Source organism: Saccopteryx leptura, chromosome 6, assembly GCF_036850995.1.
Source record: "Saccopteryx leptura isolate mSacLep1 chromosome 6, mSacLep1_pri_phased_curated, whole genome shotgun sequence".
Lineage (NCBI taxonomy): Eukaryota > Metazoa > Chordata > Mammalia > Chiroptera > Emballonuridae > Saccopteryx > Saccopteryx leptura.
In genome coordinates, this window is record NC_089508.1 from 26,832,653 (window position 1) to 26,854,675 (window position 22,023).

General features: G+C 44.7%; 1 protein-coding gene across 5 annotated transcripts in view; it reads left to right on the top strand.

The window, feature by feature from the left end:
* The window catches only part of AREL1 (apoptosis resistant E3 ubiquitin protein ligase 1), a 42,930-nt gene extending 21,916 nt beyond the window's left edge, over window positions 1-21,014 (top strand). For 4 of the 5 annotated variants that reach the window (XM_066344697.1, XM_066344696.1, XM_066344699.1 and 1 more), the window contains exons 6-20: window positions 4,259-4,428; window positions 4,676-4,856; window positions 5,040-5,287; window positions 7,271-7,348; window positions 8,245-8,386; window positions 8,524-8,645; window positions 10,200-10,275; window positions 11,348-11,457; window positions 12,420-12,599; window positions 12,766-12,891; window positions 14,438-14,567; window positions 14,654-14,712; window positions 17,648-17,737; window positions 18,148-18,323; window positions 18,422-21,014. In XM_066344697.1, coding sequence (XP_066200794.1) covers window positions 4,259-4,428; window positions 4,676-4,856; window positions 5,040-5,287; window positions 7,271-7,348; window positions 8,245-8,386; window positions 8,524-8,645; window positions 10,200-10,275; window positions 11,348-11,457; window positions 12,420-12,599; window positions 12,766-12,891; window positions 14,438-14,567; window positions 14,654-14,712; window positions 17,648-17,737; window positions 18,148-18,323; window positions 18,422-18,524 — 1,991 coding nt within the window. In that variant the 3' untranslated portion in view covers window positions 18,525-21,014. The remainder of the gene's footprint in view (window positions 1-4,258; window positions 4,429-4,675; window positions 4,857-5,039; window positions 5,288-7,270; window positions 7,349-8,244; window positions 8,387-8,523; window positions 8,646-10,199; window positions 10,276-11,347; window positions 11,458-12,419; window positions 12,600-12,765; window positions 12,892-14,437; window positions 14,568-14,653; window positions 14,713-17,647; window positions 17,738-18,147; window positions 18,324-18,421) is intronic. The other variant, XM_066344701.1, reaches the window with a different exon arrangement.
* The last annotated feature ends 1,009 nt before the right edge of the window (window positions 21,015-22,023 follow it).

Sequence of the window (22,023 nt, forward strand, 5' to 3'; positions counted from 1 at the left end):
CCTCTGCCCGGGGTGCCTTGCCTTGGCTTCCTTTTTTTTTTTTTTCAGAGACAAAGAGAGAGTCAGCGAGAGGGACAGAGACAGGAACAGACAGACAGGAACAGAGAGAAATGAGAAGCATCAATTATCAGTTTTTTGTTGCGACATTTTAGTTGTTCATTGATTGCTTTCTCATATGTGCCTTGACCGTGGGCCTTCAGCAGACCGAGTAACCCCTTGCTCAAGCCGGTGACCTTGGGTCCAAGCTGGTGAGCTTTGCTCAAACCAGATGAGCCCACGCTCAATCTGGCGACCTCGGGGTCTCGAACCTGGGTCCTCGGCATCCCAGTCCGATGCTCTATCCACTGCGCCACCACCTGGCTAGGCGCCTTGGCTTCCTTTTGAGGGTGTCCTTTTTGATACCTACAGAAATGAGAGGACCTTGGGAACCTTTTGGGGTCAAATGAAAACAAGGTGAGTTCTAAGATTGGTGTATCTTTGCGTGACTAGTCCTCAGTTTTCTTTCTCAGAGCCGAGGAAGGCCCTGGACGAGGTGGCTCTCAAGCATCGCCCTCTCCGTGGACCTGGCTCTGCGTTTCAGTCCCTCAGCACAGATACCTTTCCGTGTGAAGTGTCATCCCCCCCACCTCCTTGCCACCATGTCCTTAGAATACTTATAAGCCCTGTTATTTTTTAAACTAAACTCTTTATTTTGAGATAATTGTAGAGTCTTGTGCAGTTGGAAGGAATAATACAGAGGGATCTGGTGTACGCTTGATGCAGTTTCCCTCAGTGGCTCCATCTTATAAACATGGTATAGTGTCACAGCCAGGTTACTGACACTGATGCAGGCGCTTCCATCACCACAAGGATCCTTCATATTGCCTTTGAAAAGCCACACCCGTTTCTCCTCTCCCACCCATCTCTTTCTTAACCCCTGACAGTCACTAATCTGTAGCTCATTTTTATAAATGTTGTCATTTCGAGAATGTTATATAAATGAAGTCATAGAGTATATAACCATCTGGTTGCATAACCTTTAAAATTTTTTTATTTTTATTTTATTATTATTATTTTATTTATTTATTTATTTATTTATTTATTTATTTATTTATTTTTTTCATTTTTCTGAAGCTGGAAACAGGGAGAGACAGTCAGACAGACTCCCGCATGCGCCCGACTGGGATCCACCCGGCACGCCCACCATGGGGCGGTGCTCTGCCCCCCAGGGGGCCGATGCTCTGCCCATCCTGGGCGTCGCCATATTGCGACCAGAGCCACTCTAGCGCCTGAGGCAGAGGCCACAGAGCCATCCCCAGCGCCCGGGCCATCTTTGCTCCAGTGGAGCCTTGGCTGCGGGAGGGGAAGAGAGAGACAGAGAGGAAAGCGCGGCGGAGGGGTGGAGAAGCAAATGGGTGCTTCTCCTATGTGCCCTGGCTGGGAATCGAACCCGGGTCCTCCGCACGCTAGGCCGACGCTCTACCGCTGAGCCAACCGGCCAGGGCTATTTATTTATTTTTTTAGAGATACAGAGAGAGTCAGAGAGAGGGATAGATAGCGACAGACAGACAGGGATGGAGAGAGATGAGAAGCATCAATCATTTTTCGTTGTGACACCTTAGTTGTTCATTGATTGCTTTCTCATATGTGCCTTGACTGCGGGCCTTCAGCAGACCAAGTAACCCCTTGCTCAAGCCAGCAACCTTGGGTCCAAGCTGGTGAGCTTTTTGTACAAGCCAGATGAGCCTGCACTCAAGCTGGTGACCTTGAGGTCTCGAACCTGGGTCCTCCGCATCCCAGTCCAACGCTCTATCCACTGCGCCACCGCCTGGTCAGGCTTTATTTTTATTTTAGGTGAGAGGAGAAGAAATAGAGAGACAGGCTCCCACAAGTGCCCCTACTGGGATCCACCCGGCAACCCTATCTGGGGCTGATGCTTGAGTACTGAGCTAATTTTAGCACCTGAGGTTAACTCGCTCAGGCCAACTGAGTTATCCTCAGCACCCAGGTCATGCTTGAACCAGTTGAGCCACTGGCTGTGGGAGAAGAGGAGGGAGAGAAAGAAGGGGAAGAGAAGCAGATGGTTGCTTCTCATGAGTGCACTGACTGCGGATTGAACCACTAGCCACCAGCCAGGGCCGTAACTTATTTTTTTGCAGTTTTTATTTATTGATTTTAGTGGAAGAAGTGAGACAGATAGGAATATCGGTCTGTTCCTGTATGTGGCCCTCCCTATTGGGGATTGAACCAGCAACCTCTATGCTTTGGGATAATGGCCTTACCAACTGAGCTATCCAGCCAGGGCTGGTTACATAACTATTTTCACTCAACAGAATTCTCTGGCAATTCGTAATTGGTTCTTTTCTATTGCAAACTAGTAATTTCATGTTGTGAATATACCATTGTTTGTTCACCCATTCAACAGTTGGAGGACTTTTAGGTTTTTTCCAGTTTTTGGCTATTATGAACATTCATGTACTGGTTTTTGTGTGACCATAAGTTTTCATTTCTTTTCTATAAATGCCCAGGAATGCAATTGCCAGGTCATATAGTAGTGGCATGCTTAGCATTTTTAAGAAACTGCCAAACTCTCTTCCAGAGTGCCTGTAGCATTTTACATTCCCACCAACAATGTATGAATAATCCAGTTTCTTCACATCCTTGGTAACATTTGATATTGTCACTAGTTTTCATTTTAGCCATCTGGTGTGTAGTCATTTTAATTTGCACATCCCTAATGGTTAACAATGTTGACATCTTTTTATGTGCTTATTTGCCATCTCTGTATTCTCTTAGGTGAAATGTCTTTTCATATCTCTTGCCCATTTTCGAATTAGATATTTTTGGGTTTGTTTTTAATTGATTGATTTTAGAGAGAGGAAGGGGGAGAGACAGAGAGAGAAACATAGATTTGTTGTTTTACTTATTTATGCATTCGTTGCTTGATTCTTGTATGTGTCCTGACTGGGGGTCAAACCTGCAACCCTGACATATCAGGACTGTGCTCTAACCAGCTGAGCTCCCCAGCCAAGAGTAATGTTTTGGGTTTTTTTACTATTGAGTTTTGAGAGTTCTTTATATATTCTACATACTAGTCCTTTGTTAGATAATGTGGTTTGCAAATATTTTTTCTCAGTCTTCAGCTTTTCTTTTTATCCCAATAACAGGATCTCTCACAATGCAAAAGTTTTTCATTTGGATGAAGTCAGTTTTATCAACTTTTTTTACAGGTCGTACTTTTAATGTCTGAGATCCCTTAGACTAGTCCTAGATCCTGAAGATTTTCTCTTTTTTTTTTTTCTAAGTCACATAGTTTTACATTTTATATTTAAAGTTATAATCTTTTTTTACTTTATTTTTACATATGAAATGGGTCAAAATTCTTTTTTTTTCTTCTACATATAGCTGTTCATTTGCTCTAGCACTGTCTGTTGAAAAGGCTGTCTTTGTCCTGATACATGCTTTTGCATCTTTGTCAAGGATGAGTTGGGCATATTTTTAGGGGTCTATTTCTAGGCTCTCTGTTCTGTTCCATTGATCAATGTGTCTATCCTTCTACCGATACCAGAGTCTTGATACTGTAGCTATATAGTATAGTAAGTTTTAAAATTGGGTGAACTGACTCTTCCCACTTTACTCTTCTATTTCAGAATTATTTTAGCTATTCTAGATCCTTTATCCTTCCATATTCATTTTAGAATAATATTGTCTAATGCTATAAAAATTCTTGCTGAGATTTTGGTAAGAATTGTGTCAAACTTTTGTATCATTTGGGGAAAATTGACATAGTTACTGTGTTGAATCTTTCAATTCATAAGCATGGTATATCTCTCCATTTACTTAGACCTTTCTTATTTTTTTCATCAGTATCTTATTTTTAGTGTACAAGTCTTGTATATGTTTTGTTAGATTTACACCTAAGTTTTTATAGTTTTTTGTTTGTTTTGCGATTATTCGCTTGATTTGAAGGCCTGTCTCATTTGTAGATTTCCAGTGGGACTTTAGGCTTTGTGTCTGTAACTCTCAATTCTGTTTTCTCCAAGTTCTTTTCTTATTTTGTTTAGTGCTCACAGTGGTTGCAAATTTGTAAAAATGAGTCCCCATAGTTTATTTGAATTAATCTCTTTGTTTTTGTTTTTTTTCTTTTTCCCTGCCTCTTAATGGTGTTGTTTATCCCTAGGAGTTGGGCTGGGGCCCAGCTCGCTAGGACTCACTGAGTGAGCAATCTTCATTCCCTGAAGAGTACCTCTCTAAATGTTAGACTCCATTTTGATTCCAGGAATGGTGGTTCCTTCCAAGACCAAAATTGTGTGCCATTTTTCTACTCTTGTGTTGACCTGTGGGGAGCCACACACCCTTCAAATAGTGCCCCGAGATGAATATGACAACCCTACCAACAATTCCACATCCTTGAGAGATGAGCACAATTACAGTTTGTCCATTCATGAGGTAAGCAGCCCCCCTTGTTCCCGTGTGCTCCTTTCTCCATCGTTCTCACCCTTTCTAATTCACCTCCGCCACTTGCCTCCTTCTCCCTGACTTCCGTGCTGTCTTTCCTTCGTGTGATAGTACGTCTTTCATTAGTAACTCGCAGACAGATTAGCTCATAGATAGGAAAGGTCTTTGTAAAGAGTAAATTAATGTGCGAATAGGGGAAATTATATATGTTTGGTGATGCTTTGTTTTCCTCCTCTAGCTTGGTCCCCAAGAAGAAGAGCATACTGGTGTCTCATTTGAGAAGTCGGTGACATCTAACAGGCAGACCTGCCAGGTGTTCTTGCGACTCACCCTGCATTCTCGCGGCTGCTTCCAGGCCTGCATTTCATACCAAAATCAGCCAATCAACAATGGCAAATTTGACATTATTGTTTTGAGTGGTGAGTGGAAAGAAAAGCTGTGATTTGTTCTTTGCATGTCTGCGCTCTTCTGATCAGCCTCACAGACATTTAGCATTTGAACCAAACTTAGGTTAGAATCCTGTGGACTAAAGGTCTAGTGATAGGTAATTTTTTTTTCTTGTCTGATTCCTTTTCTGAACTTTATTCCTTAATCTACCTCAGAGAACGAGAAGAATATTGTTGAACGCAACGTGTCCACCTCAGGAGTAAGCATTTACTTCGAGGCTTATCTTTATAACGCTGCCAACTGTACCAGCACCCCGTGGCACCTTCCACCCATGCACATGAGCTCCTCCCAGCGCCGGCCCTCCATGGCTGTTGAGGAGGAAGATGAAGATTCACCTTCTGAGTGTCACACCCCTGAGAAGGTGAAGAAACCGAAGAAGGTGTACTGCTATGTGTCACCAAAGGTTGGAACTCCCATTCTTGCCTCCAAATCCCCTCACCTGAGCCTGCGTGTAATTGGATTTAGTGACACCACAAAATAATAATCTGAGTATCAGGGCAAGATCATTGACTTGCAGGGTTTCTAGGATACTAGAGAAGCTACTTAAAGTTAAGCAGCAGGTTGTGCCGCCTCTTCTGCTGCGAATGTTTGGTTTGGACTAGACTAAATCTCTGTCTAGAGATTCCGTGTGCCTTGCAGCTTTAGAGGACTATGGGATTCTGCCCTTTGAATGCTTCTGGGAAGACTTTTCAAGGCACAGCTCTTAGGGTTTAAAGAGAGCTACTTTATTAAAAATTGTCACGAGTATAAAGATTACTCTTGTCCCCTTGTGCTGTTATGAAACAATTCGATCTTTCATCCTGTGATTTCTGAAGCCACAATAAATGGATGTCACCAATAGGCTACAGGATTGGAACAGAGAAATTTTGGCAGAGATGAGGAGGTGAACTTACCAAGGCCCCTGAGCTAAGAGGTGCTTTGTGTTAGGGATTTTCCCTTTAGTATTTTTGTATTTTGCTTGAAATACTCTTTGAACATCTCATTACCACCTTTTAATGTTATAATCAAAATTGAGTTCTAATTCTCTTCTCCTCTAGAACACTTTTTTTTTTTTTTTGTGGCAGAGACAGAGTCGGAGAGAGGGACAGATAGGGACAGACAGACAGGAAGGGAGAGAGATGAGAAACAGCAATTCTTTGTTGCGGCTCCTTAGTTGTTCATTCATTGATTTCTCATATGTGCCTTGACCGTGGGCCTTCAGCAGACCGAGTAACCCCTTGCTCAAGCCAGCAACCTTGGGCTCAAGCTGGTGAGCCTTGCTCAAACCAGATGAGCCCGCACTCAAGCTGGCGACCTCGGGGTCTTGAACTTGGGTCCTCCACATCCCAGTTCTATGCTCTATCCACTGTGCCACCGCCTGGTCAGGCTCCTCCAGAACACTTTGCCATGTACCATTCATCATTTCAAAATCTAGCCTCAGTTGGGCCAGGTCAAATGATAATGAGGGAACTGGTGGGAAGGGATGAAACAAGATTGCTTATAAATTGATAATTTGGAAGCTGGTGATAGGTTTGTTATACTCTTTTCTTTAGTCTGTGTGTGAAATTTTCTTTAATCAAGAAAAAAATCTGACTTGCTACACATTCAGATAAGTTTTTTTAGATTAATTGCATTGTTTTTTCCTTTTTGTAAATATCATAAAGAGATCCTTCCTCATTTTACATAAGGGATTTTTATGAATTTTTTTGTATGAGACTGCACCTCACCCCCATCACCCTTCTATCCCTCACCCCATTTTCTGTGCAAATCCTTGGTACCATTCAAATAGGGATATAACTGTGGGTATGGGCCACTATTGTTCCCTAGCCACTGACTTGGAAGAAGTCGAGAAAGAGAGGAGAGAAAAGAGAGAGAGAAGCATTCATTTGTTGTTCCACTTAGTTGTACATTCATTGGTTGCTTCCCATATGTGCCCTGATTGGGGATCGAACCCATAACCTCAGTGCTTTGGGACAATGTTCTAATTGACTCAGCTAATCGGTCAGGGCCAGCAGAGGTAGAGTTTGGTTTGTTTCTAGGTGAAATGTTCTCTACTCATAAAGTGAAAATCTAAGCTCGTATATTTACAAATGGTAGTTAAGTCTTGAGTGTTAATATTATGAAATGTCTTTGTGTGAAAATGCACTATCAGAGTAATAATTTTTATTTGCCTATTTCAATACAGTGATGTTATTTATTTGATTTCAGTACTGACATAAATTATCCTTTTTGTCTGTATAGGAAAAGGGTTATTGTGAAGAATGTAGATAGGGTCTTTAATATTTGAGTTACAGTACCCAAATATAGCCTTTTTAATTCTTTTTATTTATTCATTCATTTTAGAGAAGAGAGAGAGAGAGCACCAAATAGAGCCTTTTTATTCATTTTTTGCTTTTTGGTCCTCCAGCAATTCTCAGTGAAAGAGTTCTATCTGAAGATCATTCCCTGGCGCCTTTACACCTTCCGAGTGTGCCCAGGAACCAAAGTAAGTAGAATGTTATATTGGGTTCATGCTCAGCCGACTTCAGCTATGGAATGTCTCAACCTTCGTGTGGTTACCTCCCCATGAAATTGTGTGAAGACTACAGACTCCTGGAAAGACACATGCTTGCAGAATCAGGAATTCAGAAGCAAATTAGAATATTTCTACAGTGTTCTTTTCCCCTAAAACAAAGTTAATGGAGACAATGTTGGTAACTTTGCCCCCAGATTAGTCTCCCAATGTGCTGAAACTCTTTTAGAATCAGTATTCTTATATATTTAAAAATTGTTTTAATTTTTCTGAGCTTTTGAAATCTAAAGGCAAATCACTTTATCCAGTTTGCCCAGCTTCTTCAGGTAGTCATTTGCTATTTTAATTATTTGTTATTGATTTGAGAGAAAGAGGGGAGAGAGACATAGTTGCTTCACTTTAGTTGTTGATTGCTTCTCATATGTGCCTTGATGGGGGGCTCAAGCCTAGCCTGTCACCCCTTGCTCCAGCCAGTAACCTTGGGCTCATGTTGATGATCCTGCGCTCAAACTGGCAAGCTCGGGGTTTTGAACCGGGCACCTCAGTGGGTCGATGCTCTATTCACTGTTCCACCACCAATCAAGCAGTTAGGTGCTATTTTATATATCCTTATAGTCTTTATTGGAAGGTCTGTAGTATTGCCTGCGAGCTTTACTAAAGACACTCTCTATGATTCAAATAATTTAAAATAAAATTTGAATTGTAGAGCACTGAGGTGAAAAACGAGATGTACTCCTGGTAGGTAACTCATTTAGAGAAAACAGGCTTAATTTGTTTTTGTTGGTTTGTATAGAAAGGTAGGGATGTGGATGGTTTTTGCTGGATTTGAGGGTTTTATAGATTAACTCCTTTTTTTTCCCTTTTGCTAGTTTTCGTACCTTGGCCCTGACCCTGTCCATAAGCTCCTTACCCTAGTGGTAGATGATGGCATTCAGCCTCCCGTGGAGCTCAGCTGTAAGGAGAGGAACATCCTGGCGGCCACGTTCATCCGCTCCCTCCATAAGAACATAGGTAAAGTGGGCAGGGATCTGATAGGAAGGCAGTGACCACAGCTGCTGTGGGTGCCTGCCGGAGGGCAAGGAGGGGCCCTGCACAGATGTCTTGTAATAAGGCAAGACTTTTGGATAATGATGAATCTTGCTCCTCAGGAGGCTCTGAGACCTTTCAAGACAAGGTGGACTTTTTCCAGCGAGAGCTGCGGCAGGTGCATGTGAAGAGACCACACTCCAGGGTCACCCTGAAGGTCAGCAGACATGCGCTGTTGGAATCGGTGAGTCAGGTTTTATCTCTGTCAGCAATTATTCGCGTTTTCCAACTAGAAACCTCTTTGGTATTTGATTGTATTTTGCAGGTATCTTTTTCACGAAACCCAAATTTCTCTCCTCTTTAAGCATATCTGTTAAAGAATGTTCTTCTGTTTGATTATACTAAGTTTGGGGAGATCAGTTGGAGGTATGTTACTGAGAGACTGGTTGACATGTTGGCTTTAGAATCTGTACTGAACTAAAATAAACTCATGGAGCTCCTGTGTGAGGCAGGTGTAAGTGGTTGTAACAGAAGAAAATTCTTGTTGTTGACTCCCTGGAATAGAAGAGCTCTTGTTGAATTCAAAGGCAGTGATTTTTGTTGTCACTCTGGTCTGATGGAAAAGGAACACCTGATGTGTGTCTGTCTCCACTGCACAGACACTGGCATAGTTCTTACATTCCCCACGAATGAGAAGGCCTGGGTCCAGTCCAAAATGTGTTTGTGATGTTTGGCTCTGGGAGGTGTGACTGGAAACCCCTTTTCTCAGCCACATTCGCCATGTGGTATGGCTCCCTGTCTGAACCTCGCCTTTGGATAAAGACGTCGAGCAAATAGACTGTACTTTACTGAAAACCAGGACTCCTGGTTCTCTTGCCGACAGCTTACTAATCTGAGCCATTTTTAGTTCTTTAAGTGTTTTCTCATTAATAAAAATGGGGCCTGTAAAAAGAAAAACCAGCTTCAACTTTTTAACAAAGCAGTGGTATAAAGATGAATGAGATTATTTTTTTAAACTTTAATTTCTTCTGGAGATACACGCATTTAAAACATAAGATGGTGTTATTAAAGTATATTTATGAGTAATAGATCACTTCTTGAACAATAGCATTATTCTTTTTTTTTTAAGATTAAAAAAAAATTTATAGAGAGAGAAAGGGGAGAGGGGAGCAGGAAGCATCAACTCATGATAGCTGCTTCTCGTATGTTCCTTGAATGGACAAGCCCAGGATTTTTTTTTTTTTTTTTTTTTTTTGTATTTTTCTGAAGCTGGAAACGGGGAGAGACAGTCAGACAGACTCCCGCATGCGCCCGATCGGGATCCACCCGGCATGCCCACCAGGGGCGACGCTCTGCCCATCAGGGAGCAATGCTCTGCCCCTCCAGGGCGTTGCTCCGCCGTGACCAGAGCCACTCTAGCACCTGGGGCAGAGGCCAAGGAGCCATCCCCAGCGCCCGGGCCGTCTTTGCTCCAATGGAGCCTTGGCTGCGGGAGGGGAAGAGAGAGACAGAGAGGAAGGAGGGGGGGGTGAAGAAGCAAATGGGCGCCTCTCCTATGTGCCCTGGCCGGGAATCGAACCCGGGTCCCCCGCACGCCAGGCCGACGCTCTACCGCTGAGCCAACCCGCCAGGGCCAAGCCCAGGATTTTGAACTGGTGACCTCAGTGTTACAGGTCAATGCTTTATCCACTGCACCACAACAGGCCAGGCAACAGTAGCATTAGTCTAGTGTTTTGTCGTTAACACCCAAGAGATGCCAGCCAGCGTTCTGATACTTTCTTCCTTTCACTGATTTCAGTCTCTGAAAGCCACTCGAAATTTTTCCATCTCAGATTGGAGCAAGAACTTCGAAGTGGTTTTCCAGGATGAAGAAGGTCAGTTTTGAAATTCCATGATCATCTTTTTAAACTCTCCTCCCCACTCCTATTCTCCTTCATACCCTTGCTCCACAAAAAACAAAACCCCCTTTACACACTCAGCTTCTTTTTCCAAGGGAAAAAGAATCAGGAGCCAGGATAAAGAGAGTGGTGTTTATGGTCAGATGATGTGGTGGAGCTCATAGAGCACAGATGGACAGGGCTTGAAGGGAGAGCTCTATGAGTTTGAACCAGAAGGGCAAACTTTTAAAATATTTTATTTATTGATTTTTTAGAGAGAGAGGAGTGAGAGAGAGAGACAGAGAGAGAGAGAAGGGGGAGGAGCAGGAAGCATCAACTCCCATATGTGCCTTGACCAGGCAAGCCCAAGGTTTCTAACCGGCGACCTCAGTGTTCCAGGTCGACGCTTTATCCCACTGCGCCACCACAGGTCAGGCCCAGAAGGGCAAAATTTTAATCTTTGTAGAACTAGGAGATGTGGCCATTTTCTGGGATCTGTCATCTGTGTTTCCACATTAAGGGGTATTAGCTCAGTGACCTTTACTCCTACAGAAAGGGGTGAGATTTCTAAAAAAGACCACACTTTCAGTGGGTTAGAAGCAGGAAACACTAAGGTGGTGAATGGAGGGAGTGGAGAGTATAAAATGAGGAATTAATGAACAGACATGATACGAGGTAGTAGGCCAGAGTCATTTTTTATTTTATTATTTTATTTATTTATTTTTTTACAGAGACAGAGAGAGTCAGAGAGAGGGACAGATAGGGACAGACAGACAGTAACGGAAAGAGATGAGAAGCATCAATCATTAGTTTTTTTGTTGTGACACCTTAGTTGTTCATTATTTTCTTTCTCATATGTGCCTCGACTGCGGGCCTTCAGCAGACCGAGTAACCCCTTGCTCGAGCCAGCGACCTTGGGTCCAAGCTGGTGAGCTTTGCTCAAACCAGATGAGGCCGCGCTCAAGCTGGCAACCTCTTGAACCTGGGTCCTCCGCATCCCAGTCCGATGCTCTATCCACTGCGCCACCACCTGGTCAGGCTCATTTTTTATTTTTATTATACTTTTCAGCTCTGGACTGGGGAGGGCCTCGCCGGGAATGGTTTGAGCTAATCTGCAAAGCACTGTTTGATACCACCAATCAGCTCTTCACCCGGTTCAGTGACAACAACCAAGCATTAGTGAGTCTGTGGCTTCTCGTGGGTGGGTGGCAAATGTAGATTATGTTAAAATGAAGTATACTAACAAGGGCCTGTTCTCAATACTTACAGTATGAACTAATGAAATTGCCTCCCTCCTGTTTGCCTTCGTTATTTCATCTCTAGAATAAGAGGCAATGTAGATAGATGAATATTTGACCAAAAAGCATTGTAATGCAATGGCTATTATACTAATTGTTTTAATAATAATTCAGTGACTTTCTAAAAACATACCTGAAGCTATTGAATGTATTTATTTATTTAAAGAGAGAGACACGGACACATAGGAAGGGAGAGAGATGAGAAGCATCAACTCATGGTTACAGCACTTTCGTTGTTCATTGATTGCTTTCTCATATGTGCCTTGACTTGGGGGGGGGGCTCCATCAGAGCAAGTGACCCCTTGCTCAAGCCAGTGACCTTTGGGCTTAAGCCAGCAACCGTGGGGTCATGTCTATGATCCCACACTCAAGCCAGGTGAGCCTGTGCTCTAGCCGGCGACCTCAGGATTTTGAACCTGGACTTCTGCATTCCAGGTCATGCTCTATTCACTGCACCAGCACTGGTCAGGCAAGCCATGGAATTCTATACTAGACTTGACAAGGCAGAGGTGTCAGGAGTAGAGAAGTAGACTTTGGCTGAAAGAAGTTCTGGTTCAGGGAGAAGGCATCACATATAACCACTGACTAACTTCTATACTCACCCAGATGAAGCCACAAAGTTAATGTAAGATTCTTCAGCCTAATGTAAGTCCATCATTGTCCTGTAACCTCCAGTCACTCTGGATTACTCAGTAGCAGCTACCAAAACACCAGTACCATTTGGGCTCTTTGATTTAATATTGAAATTTTTGCTCCTTTGGGATAGAGTTGGGAGGGAAGATATTTTCAGCATTAGGCTGGAAAAAAAATGGTCCAGAGCCTTTTAATGTCTTTCTTTGACAGGTGCACCCCAACCCTAATCGCCCCGCTCATCTGCGCTTGAAAATGTACGAGTTTGCGGGGCGACTTGTGGGCAAGTGTCTTTATGAGTCCTCTCTAGGGGGAGCCTACAAGCAGTTGGTCCGCGCTCGCTTCACCCGTTCTTTCTTGGCCCAAATCATAGGACTACGTATGCATTACAAGGTAATGTCTGAGGTGTGTCTTTTCTGCCAAGGTCCCTGCCTGTTAACTCTGGAGCCTCTCCACTCTGAACTAATTCTTAATGTTAAAGGGGTACGTGGTTTAGTTATACATTTCATTTCTGGGTAAGGATAGTCATGTTCTATTCTGTGTCTTTCTATCTCCTCAGTACTTTGAAACAGACGATCCAGAATTCTATAAATCTAAAGTTTGTTTCATCCTTAACAATGACATGAGTGAGATGGAGCTGGTCTTTGCAGAAGAGAAATATAACAAATCAGGTCAATTGGATAAGGTGAGAGAAAGACCCAGAGCCTGTGGGTCCCCCGGTTCCCACCCTCTTCCAGAGCAGCCTGTCTCACAGAACTTTCTGCAGTTATGAAAGTGTTCTCTGTTTGTGCTATCTTTTGGGCACTCAGAATGTGACTAGTGTGAACAAATAGCTGAATTGCTCATGTTATTTTTATTCACTTAAATGTAAAAACCACCTGAGGCTAATGGAAGCCATGTTGGGAGCATAGCGTTAGGGCATTGCATCCCACACTTATGATCCTGGCCCATTTGAGTGGAGTGAACGACACTTGAGCCTGTCTGTCCCACCATTCCACTTTCCAGTAGAAAAAGAACTTTGTGATAATGAGGTGCCCCTGCACAAGGATCTTTGGATGCAGTGGCAGTGCCTGTTTCAACTGGAGTGGTAGTGAAATAGGTGAATCCTATTTTAGCACTGTGCTTGTGTATTTTTGTTACAAAACTATTAGCCCAAACTATTTCTGATTCAAGTGTGGTTCTGTTTACATTGTAGGGTTAAACAATATCAAATGATAACGATGAAGCTAAAGTCACAATAACATACAAGTGAAAGCGAATTAGCAATGACTAAACAACTGTGACCACTGAATTGACCACTGATTTGTCCTGATAATTACATATCCATTGTGATAATTATGGGACTCTATGGGAGGAATGTAAGGGCACAACTGTTCCCAGCTTAGAATTTCTGGGACCGCCCTGGCCGGTTGGCTCAGCGGTAGAGCGTCGGCCTAGCGTGCGGAGGACCCGGGTTCGATTCCCGGCCAGGGCACACAGGAGAAGCGCCCATTTGCTTCTCCACCCCTCCGCCGCGCTTTCCTCTCTGTCTCTCTCGTCCCCTCCCGCAGCCAAGGCTCCATTGGAGCAAAGATGGCCCGGGCGCTGGGGATGGCTCTGTGGCCTCTGCCCCAGGCGCTAGAGTGGCTCTGGTCGCAACATGGCGACGCCCAGGATGGGCAGAGCATCGCCCCCCTGGTGGGCAGAGCGTCGCCCCTGGTGGGCGTGCCGGGTGGGTCCCGGTCGGGCGCATGCGGGAGTCTGTCTGACTGTCTCTCCCTGTTTCCAGCTTCAGAAAAATGAAAAAAAAAAAAAAAAAAAAAAAAAAAAAAAAAAAAAGAATTTCTGGGACCTAAAAAGACTTCCTTACTACTTATCTGGCTTTATTTATTCTCAATGGGCCTTAAGAGAAGAAGTCGGTGACAATTTAATTTTGGACCATAGCGACGTTAAATATTGCTAACAAGGAACTCTAATACCTTCCCGTTGCATCACCGTTATTTGTCCAAGTCAGAGCAGACTCGCTCAGGTACCCACTGCAGAAACAGCAGCTCGTAGAAAACAAATAGTGGTGGGAACCCTGAAGCTTAATAACTGTATATAACCAAGCGTGTTGAGAAGCTGAATGCACAGTAGAAATCTGTGACTGATGACTTCAGTAATGCCATACTGGTGGGACATGACAGGCTGATATCGACTTATAAACTCTCACCCACAACCTCTCCCTGCCTGTCTTTTGCCTCTTATTTTAGGTTGTAGAACTCATGACAGGTGGAGCTCAAACTCCAGTCACCAATGCGAACAAAATCTTCTATTTAAATTTGCTGGCCCAGTATCGGCTAGCCAGTCAAGTGAAAGAGGAGGTGGAGCATTTCCTAAAAGGTGGGATTTTCTCTAGGCTTAGCTTTGAGATGAAAATACCTGTATTCATGGTGTGGGCGTGGTTCTAACTGGCTACTTTGTTTCAGGCCTGAATGAGTTGGTCCCTGAGAACCTTTTGGCTATTTTTGATGAAAATGAGCTTGAGGTAAGTGTTTACAATCTCAGAGCCCTGTTCTTGACTCAGTTTTTTTTTTGTTTTTTTTTGTTTTTTCATTTTTCTGAAGCTGGAAACAGGGAGAGACAGTCAGACAGACTCCCACATGTGCCCGACTGGGATCCACCCGGCACGCCCACCATGGGGAGACGCTCTGCCCACCAGGGGGCGATGCTCTGCCCATCCTGGGCGTCACCATGTTGCGACCAGAGCCACTCTAGCGCCTGAGGCAGAGGCCACAGAGCCATCCCCAGCGCCCGGGCCATCTTTGCTCCAATGGAGCCTTGGCTGCGGGAGGGGAAGAGAGAGACAGAGAGGAAAGTGCAGCGGAGGGGTGGAGAAGCAGATGGGCGCTTCTCCTGTGTGCCCTGGCCGGGAATCGAACCCGGGTCCTCTGCACGCTAGGCTGATGCTCTACCGCTGAGCCAACCGGCCAGGGCTTGACTCAGTTTTTTAGTAAGCCCACAGGAGCTAGCTTATTCCATCTTTTGTTATGAGATGTGGGAGGAAAGCCCTTTATTCAGGAGTTGGTTTCACTTTTATCACTATTCCCGTGCATTGACCCGTTCTTCAGCTTTTAAAAATTTAGAATGTGAAAATTAGAAACCCGCAAATAACTGTTTTTGAAGAGTAATAATTAGTTTTCACTTATTTATGAGATGATGTTGATACTGGTTGTGTCCTAAAGAATGTTGGTATAGTCTTTGACATTTAAAGATGACTTAAGGGTGGCCTGGCCTGTGATGGTGCAGTGCTTGCCTAGTCAAGGCACATATGGGAGTTGATGCTTCCTGCTCCTCCCTTCTCTTTCTCTCTCTCTCTCTCTCTCTCTTTCTCTCTTTGTCTCCTCTCTCTCTAAAAATGAATAAATAAAATCTAAAAATTAAAGATGACTTAAGGGAATAATATAATTTATTTTTTCAGGGCCTGTTTATTGAGTGCCATCCATCCGTATGCCCTGTACATGCGAACCCCTGGGGAGATAGTGATGAGTAAGGCAGCCCCTGCCCTTAGGGAGCTGTGTTCAGTGAGGGACACAAACCAAAAGATGTGACATATTTCAAAGTTTGGGGCCACAGTGCTATACAGTTAATATATTTTTATTTCAGATCCAGTAACAACCAAAAAATGGCTCTAAGATGGTAAATGCCATTCTATAAGTAGCAAAATTGAAGTTCACATCAGGTGTGGGCAAAAAATAAAATCAGTTGGTTTTTACCTGCTGCTCACAGATGACACATTTAATGCAAATTATTAGTTTCAACTTCCCATAATCCTTGTTAACCGTGTGTTTTTGCAAACTATTTCCTGTAGAAAGTTCTTTTTTATTTATTTATTTATTTCTTTCTTTTTTTTAAAAAAATTTATTCATTTTTGACCTGTGGTGGCGCAGTGGATAAAGCGTCGACCTGGAAATGCTGAGGTCGCCGGTTCAAAACCCTGGGCTTGCCTGGTCAAGGCACATATGGGAGTTGATGCTTCCAGCTCCTCCCCCCTTCTCTCTCTCCTCTCTCTCTCTCTCTCTCTCTCTCTGTCCCCCTCTCTCTCTCTCCTCTCTAAAATGAATAAATAAAATTAAAAAAAAAAATTTATTCATTTTTTTAGAAAGAGAGAGAGAAAGAGAGAGAGAGAGGAGAGACAGAGAGAGAGAAGGAGGGGAGAAGCTGGAAGCATCAACTCCCATATGTGCCTTGACCAGGCAAGCCCAGGGTTTTGAACCGGCGACCTCAGCGTTCCAGGTCGACGCTTTATCCACTGCGCCACCACAGGTCGAAAGTTCTTTTTTAAAAATGAAAAAAAAAACTCAAAAATGTTTTAGGTGGTCTTATACAATTTTTTTTTGCTTATTAACTGAACTGTCTTTGAGAACAAGACTCAAAGTCTTGCACAATTTTTATCACATTTTGTACCCTTGGATATGAAATCTAAAACAAAATGAACTCTTTATCTCAGCCTAAAGTATCTGATAGAAACCTAGTGCTATTATTCTGGGGGCTGAGGAATAGTTACCAGTATGTTTTGTTTTTATCATGAAGCAGAGCATTTATAACAATTTATAAAAGTGAGTAAGAAGGAAGGATGGCTTCTTATAGTTGTTCCACATCCTGTTCTTAGTTACTCATTAGCTTAACAAGTTCTTTTTGAAGAAGCCAAGGCTCCTGAGGCTTAATTTGAGCTTTTCTTGTCTCTTGATTAGGATGGATCATTCTTATAGCTATTGGATGAGGACTTACAGTGCGCTAAGTAACATGCAGGATCCTGAACCAGATTAGGACATGAACAAGATGTTTAAGGCTCAGATCTCATTAATGTTCTCATTTTTTGGCATGCTTTTTAATTTATCTGATCAAGTAGAGGCAGGGCTGCAGGGAAGGAAGGTAGTAAAATTCAGTCCACAAAAGGACGGTCCCGGGGGAAAGGAAAGGCCATCTGACAACTGTATCAATGGGCTGAGGGCCTTCATCAGAGGGAAAGGGCTGCATTGCTCCTGGTGTTTCCAGGCTATGTCCAGAGCAGCTGTCAGTAAACTTAGTTCCTCTTCTGTCCTTGTTTCTATTGAAATCATTCACAGCAGCAGTTCTTAGTTAGGTGTGTGCATCAGAAATGCTCGGGGAACTTTTTCATAATGCACAAGCTCATAACCCATTGCTGGAGATTATGATTCAGTAGGTCTAGGGTAAGGCTGCAGACATCCAGATGTATATTTTAAAGCTGTGTGATTTTTACCGTACTGGTTAGGAACCATTGGCCAATTATAATTGATTTTCCTAAAGTACTATTCTGGCATTGTGACCTCACCTTTTGTCTTTTTCCTGGAGTTTTCTCTATTTCACATTTTTGTATATTAACATATTGGTACTAACTGACCTTATGCTGGGTCTCTGTCCCTCTGACTGTCCTAGTAACACCTGCCTGTCTTCTCCAGCTGCTGATGTGTGGGACTGGGGACATCAGTGTGTCTGACTTCAAAGCCCATGCAGTGGTTGTTGGTGGCTCCTGGCATTTCAGAGAAAAGGTAAATAGGCCAGATTTCTTTTAGTTGGACTTGTGCCTATTTGTAAAGAATAATATCAGAAGAAAAAAGTTGAGGAGTCAGAGAAGCAGACATGTCAAGTGGGAGAACATGCTATATGTGGGGAAGACAAGTGGTCATTTAGCCAAAGGGGAGCCCTGGTCCCTGTTGACTGTCACACTGACCGCCACAGGCGGTGCATTGGAAAGTCAGAGAAGTAGAACCAAGTGGTTGGCAGCCAGCCTCCTGACCGTGGGACAGTGTGACAGTGCAAACTCCTGAAGTGTTCGCAGTCTGGCCGCCCCTCCCTGTGTCCTCACAGAGCGGTAACTGGGGCACACCCTCACTTTGGGGTTCAGGTCAAATCCTGGGCTGCATACTGGTGTGACCCAGCCTTGTGCCCTTCCTGCCAGGTCATGAGGTGGTTTTGGACCGTGGTTTCCAGTTTGACCCAGGAGGAGTTGGCTCGGCTGCTTCAGTTCACGACAGGCTCCTCTCAGCTACCACCCGGAGGCTTTGCCGCCCTCTGTCCCTCATTTCAGATCATTGCTGCTCCGACCCACAGCACGCTACCAACTGCACACACATGGTAGGTTGTCTGAGCGCCCAGTGAGCGCTCTCGTGGGGGTGTCTTTGCAGGCTTTGCCAGTGTCTCTGAGTTAATCACTTCTCCCCTTGCCCTTCCAGTTTTAACCAGCTGTGCCTCCCCACGTATGACTCCTATGAAGAGGTGCACAGGATGCTGCAGCTGGCCATCAGCGAGGGCTGCGAGGGCTTTGGCATGCTCTGACCACTCTCCTGCCATCCTCTGGCTCCCGTGCTTTCTGGAGCATCTGGGTGCACGCAACAGACATCATAACCACTGATGCTAATGTAACACATAACCATCACTGGAAGCTGCTGCATGCTCCCCAGGGTCTGGAGGATTTGGTCACCTGTGAGCCTTGTCCGGCCCTCACCCCCTCCCTGCCCGTTTCCCCACAGGCCGGTTTGGCATGGTATGTAGTCTGAGCTATTCATTCCGTCATGAGAAGAGGACCGTGCTGCTGTGTTCCACCTGGTTCTTAGAAGCACTCAGCGGGAGCTGCCTCATGAGCTGAAGGAGATGACACAAAGGACTCAGCTGTCACTGGGAAGCTGGTGTGCTCGCCTTGCTCAGCCTCCTCTGCCTGTGCTCCTCCGCGGTCCCCTCTGTGGCCCTCCTTACTTACCCGAAGTCTGCGAGTCCTTCCTGTGGGCAGGGCTATTGCCTCTTTCTGTCAGGAGCCCGGAGAAGCACAGATAGAAAGTGCCCACATGCGCCCAGATGGTTGTGGCCCTCTGCACAATGGCTGGCACAGGTAGTAGCACTGGACTACCCCTAATGGGGACCGAGAGCACAAAAGGATCTTTTCTTGTGGTGTCTGAACTGGAAAAGGAGCTTTCCCTGCAGGCATTTCTGGAAATGATCATTAATTCCTAAAGAAGAACTCTCTAAGCTTTGTCTTGAATTTGAGCCAGTGAGAAAAACAGACCTAAGCATGTGAAAGACAGCCAGGCTGTGGCCTCCAGGGCCAAATAGGATTCTGTTCAAGGTCTGGGGCACATCTGGGCGAACGGCTGGGTTGGAGACTACTGATGCTTGTCCCTGAGTTTGTTCTTTACACTGGAGTGTGGCTGGGTCTGGCCACCTACCTCCAAGCTATGCAGTCTGCTAAGAGCTGGGGACTCTTCAGCTTTCTACTGAAGGAAATTTTGGAGCAAGGGACTGGGACCGTAAGAAACATGCCAGTGATCCCTGCTTCCTCTTTGCTTGGTGTTTTCTGACAGCACTCAGGCAGGGGAAAGGGTCCAGTGGTTTAAGTGCTTACCACAGGTCCTTGGCGTCAGGACACTGGGAGCACAGAGGAGCTAGGTCAGAAAGCAAGCACCTAGCTATCCCAGTTACTTCCCTTCACCCCGTCCATTACCAGCAAGGGGAACTAAGCGGGGAGGAAGCTGTCTTAGGTTCACTGTGAACATGATGATTGAAGAGGAACTGCTGCTGTCTCTTGGACGATGGCAACATCCTTTATCATTATGATTTAAATGAAAACATTTTCAAGACTCAAAATGTCATCAGCTTTCCCAAATTTGTTTTTAAGAAGGCTTTGCTGCAAGCTACCATTCCCCATGGGACATTCAACTCTGAGAGTATTACAAGCCATCTTTATCGCCAAAACCAGCAAGTACGCAGAGTCCGGAGAGGGGCCCGGACTTGTGGCAACGCCTTGGCCTCCTGGAAGCGGGTCTGAGCCTCCTGTTCCCAGGGAGCATGAGGAACAAGCCCTCCTGAGCTGCTTCTGTTCCCGCCTGACCTTACTCCTTTGCAGTTGTCATTTGTTCTTGGTGTGGGTGCTGACCTCGCTCATTCTTGGGGTCCAGGATCCAGCATCAGGGCCTCTATACCGCAGGGTCCTCCATGCCACATGGTCACTGCTCTCCTCAGGGACCAGGACAAGGTGCTGCTGCTTGCCCCAGTGCTTTCCCATGGGATGTGTACAGGCAGCCTTCGTCGTCACCCTGGGAAACACGATGCTGCCCTTCCAGCCCAGAGGAGCTTCCAGCTGGGGGCACAGTGCCTGTGGGCTGGTTCTGCTCTCTTTGGCAGTATTCCTCTTCTGGAGTCTTCCTCTCCCCTCCAGTAGCCCTCTACACACTGACGCTGGAGCTCGATTTCGTTTTCTTGGCTAGACCTGTCATTTTAAGCTCTAGTCATAGCACTCTTCATCCTGGGTACCACTGCCACCCAGCTGGGCAGCTGTGTCCCTGTGGTGGTCCTTAGCCCTAGGATTTTTGTTTAACAAAATGCTTTGGTACTGATGTGGTTTTCTACCAGTTTTCTCTCTCTCTCCTAACTCTGTTCAGATGTATCTTTGCTCTTTTTGGTTTTTCTTTTACCTTTTTTTCCGAATCCTACTTTGGTACTAGCCAGTGTGGGGAAAAGGTACAATGTGTCAGAGAGAAGGAATAGTGCCTGTTACTTCTTGGACAGTTTTCTATTCATGTTTCTTATTTTGGCCAGTTCTTTTATTTATGCCCTTGTGGCCCAGGTACGTTGGGGTCAGCTCACCTCCTGGCCTCTCAGTGCCTGTGAAGGAGACCAGACACGACGTGAGCGTCCAGCAGAGCATAGGCATGCCTCCAGAACTTCAGCAGAGACCGAGCCTTCTGTCCATTTGTCAGGCCAGGCAGAAGAGCCAGACAGTTGCAAGGATAGTGTAAATATTTTGTACAGTAAATAAATAAATGTTTAAAAGGACTGAGGAGTAGAAATGTTTTTTGCATTTTCCCAGGAATTCCTTCAGAAGCAATCAGCTCAGGGTAGAGTGCACACGGGGAGCCCTGGCCTGTCTCGGGCCTCTCGCCCTTTCACCCTTCTACCCTTCTCTGATTGCTGTCCATGGTGCCAGGCAGGGGCGCTGTCATTCTTACCGATAGCCAGTGGGCAGGACAAGTGCTTGTGCAGTTTGGCAAGAGCAGAGGATGTCTGTTCTCTTCAGTCTTTTAAGCATTAATTTGTTTTACTGCATAAGAAACTCACTGTAGAAAATTTGGGAATAAAAAAACGGGAAACAAATCACCTTCCGTCCAGAGGTAGTCACTATAAATACTTTGTTGTATCCTGATTTTTGTATAATCACACATTTATTTTCCAACACCTCTCCCCCCGACCCTCCCACAAGTGCTCTGGGTGTGGCAAACAAAAACATTGCTCCTCAAAATTGGCAGTTGGTACCAATTCTTTTCCAACCAAAGATAAGCTTGGCAGAGAGAAAACCAGGCCTGGTTTGGGTCTAGAAGGAGAAGTATCTGGCTTACTAAGGGAAGTAATCATGGTGTCTTATACAGTGGTTCCCAATCTGAAAAATCAGAATAAAATCCCATTTGGAATTTTTAAAATACAGATTTTTGCCCCAATGAACTGGAGTCTTAGCTGGGAAACTCATTTAAAGTGTATTCATCCTACCCTCATTTCATCAAACTCCTGAGGGATAGAAGATGTCAAAAGTACAACAACAAAATTCTGACTTTACATATTCAGGTTAACCGTCCTACATGGTTTATTCTTGGTGCTCTTGTGGTTTTGAATGGGTCACTGTGAACACACATTGAGTTCTTATGACTCAAGAAGCTGGAAGGATTATTCTTGAATTAAATACTAGCTTCAGCTTCTCATGTGCTGTTACCTCTGAGCTGCTGCAGATAGAACTTTCAGCCAAACTTCTCTTAGGACCACAGTAGGGGCTGAACCAGAGGGCTCCTGACCT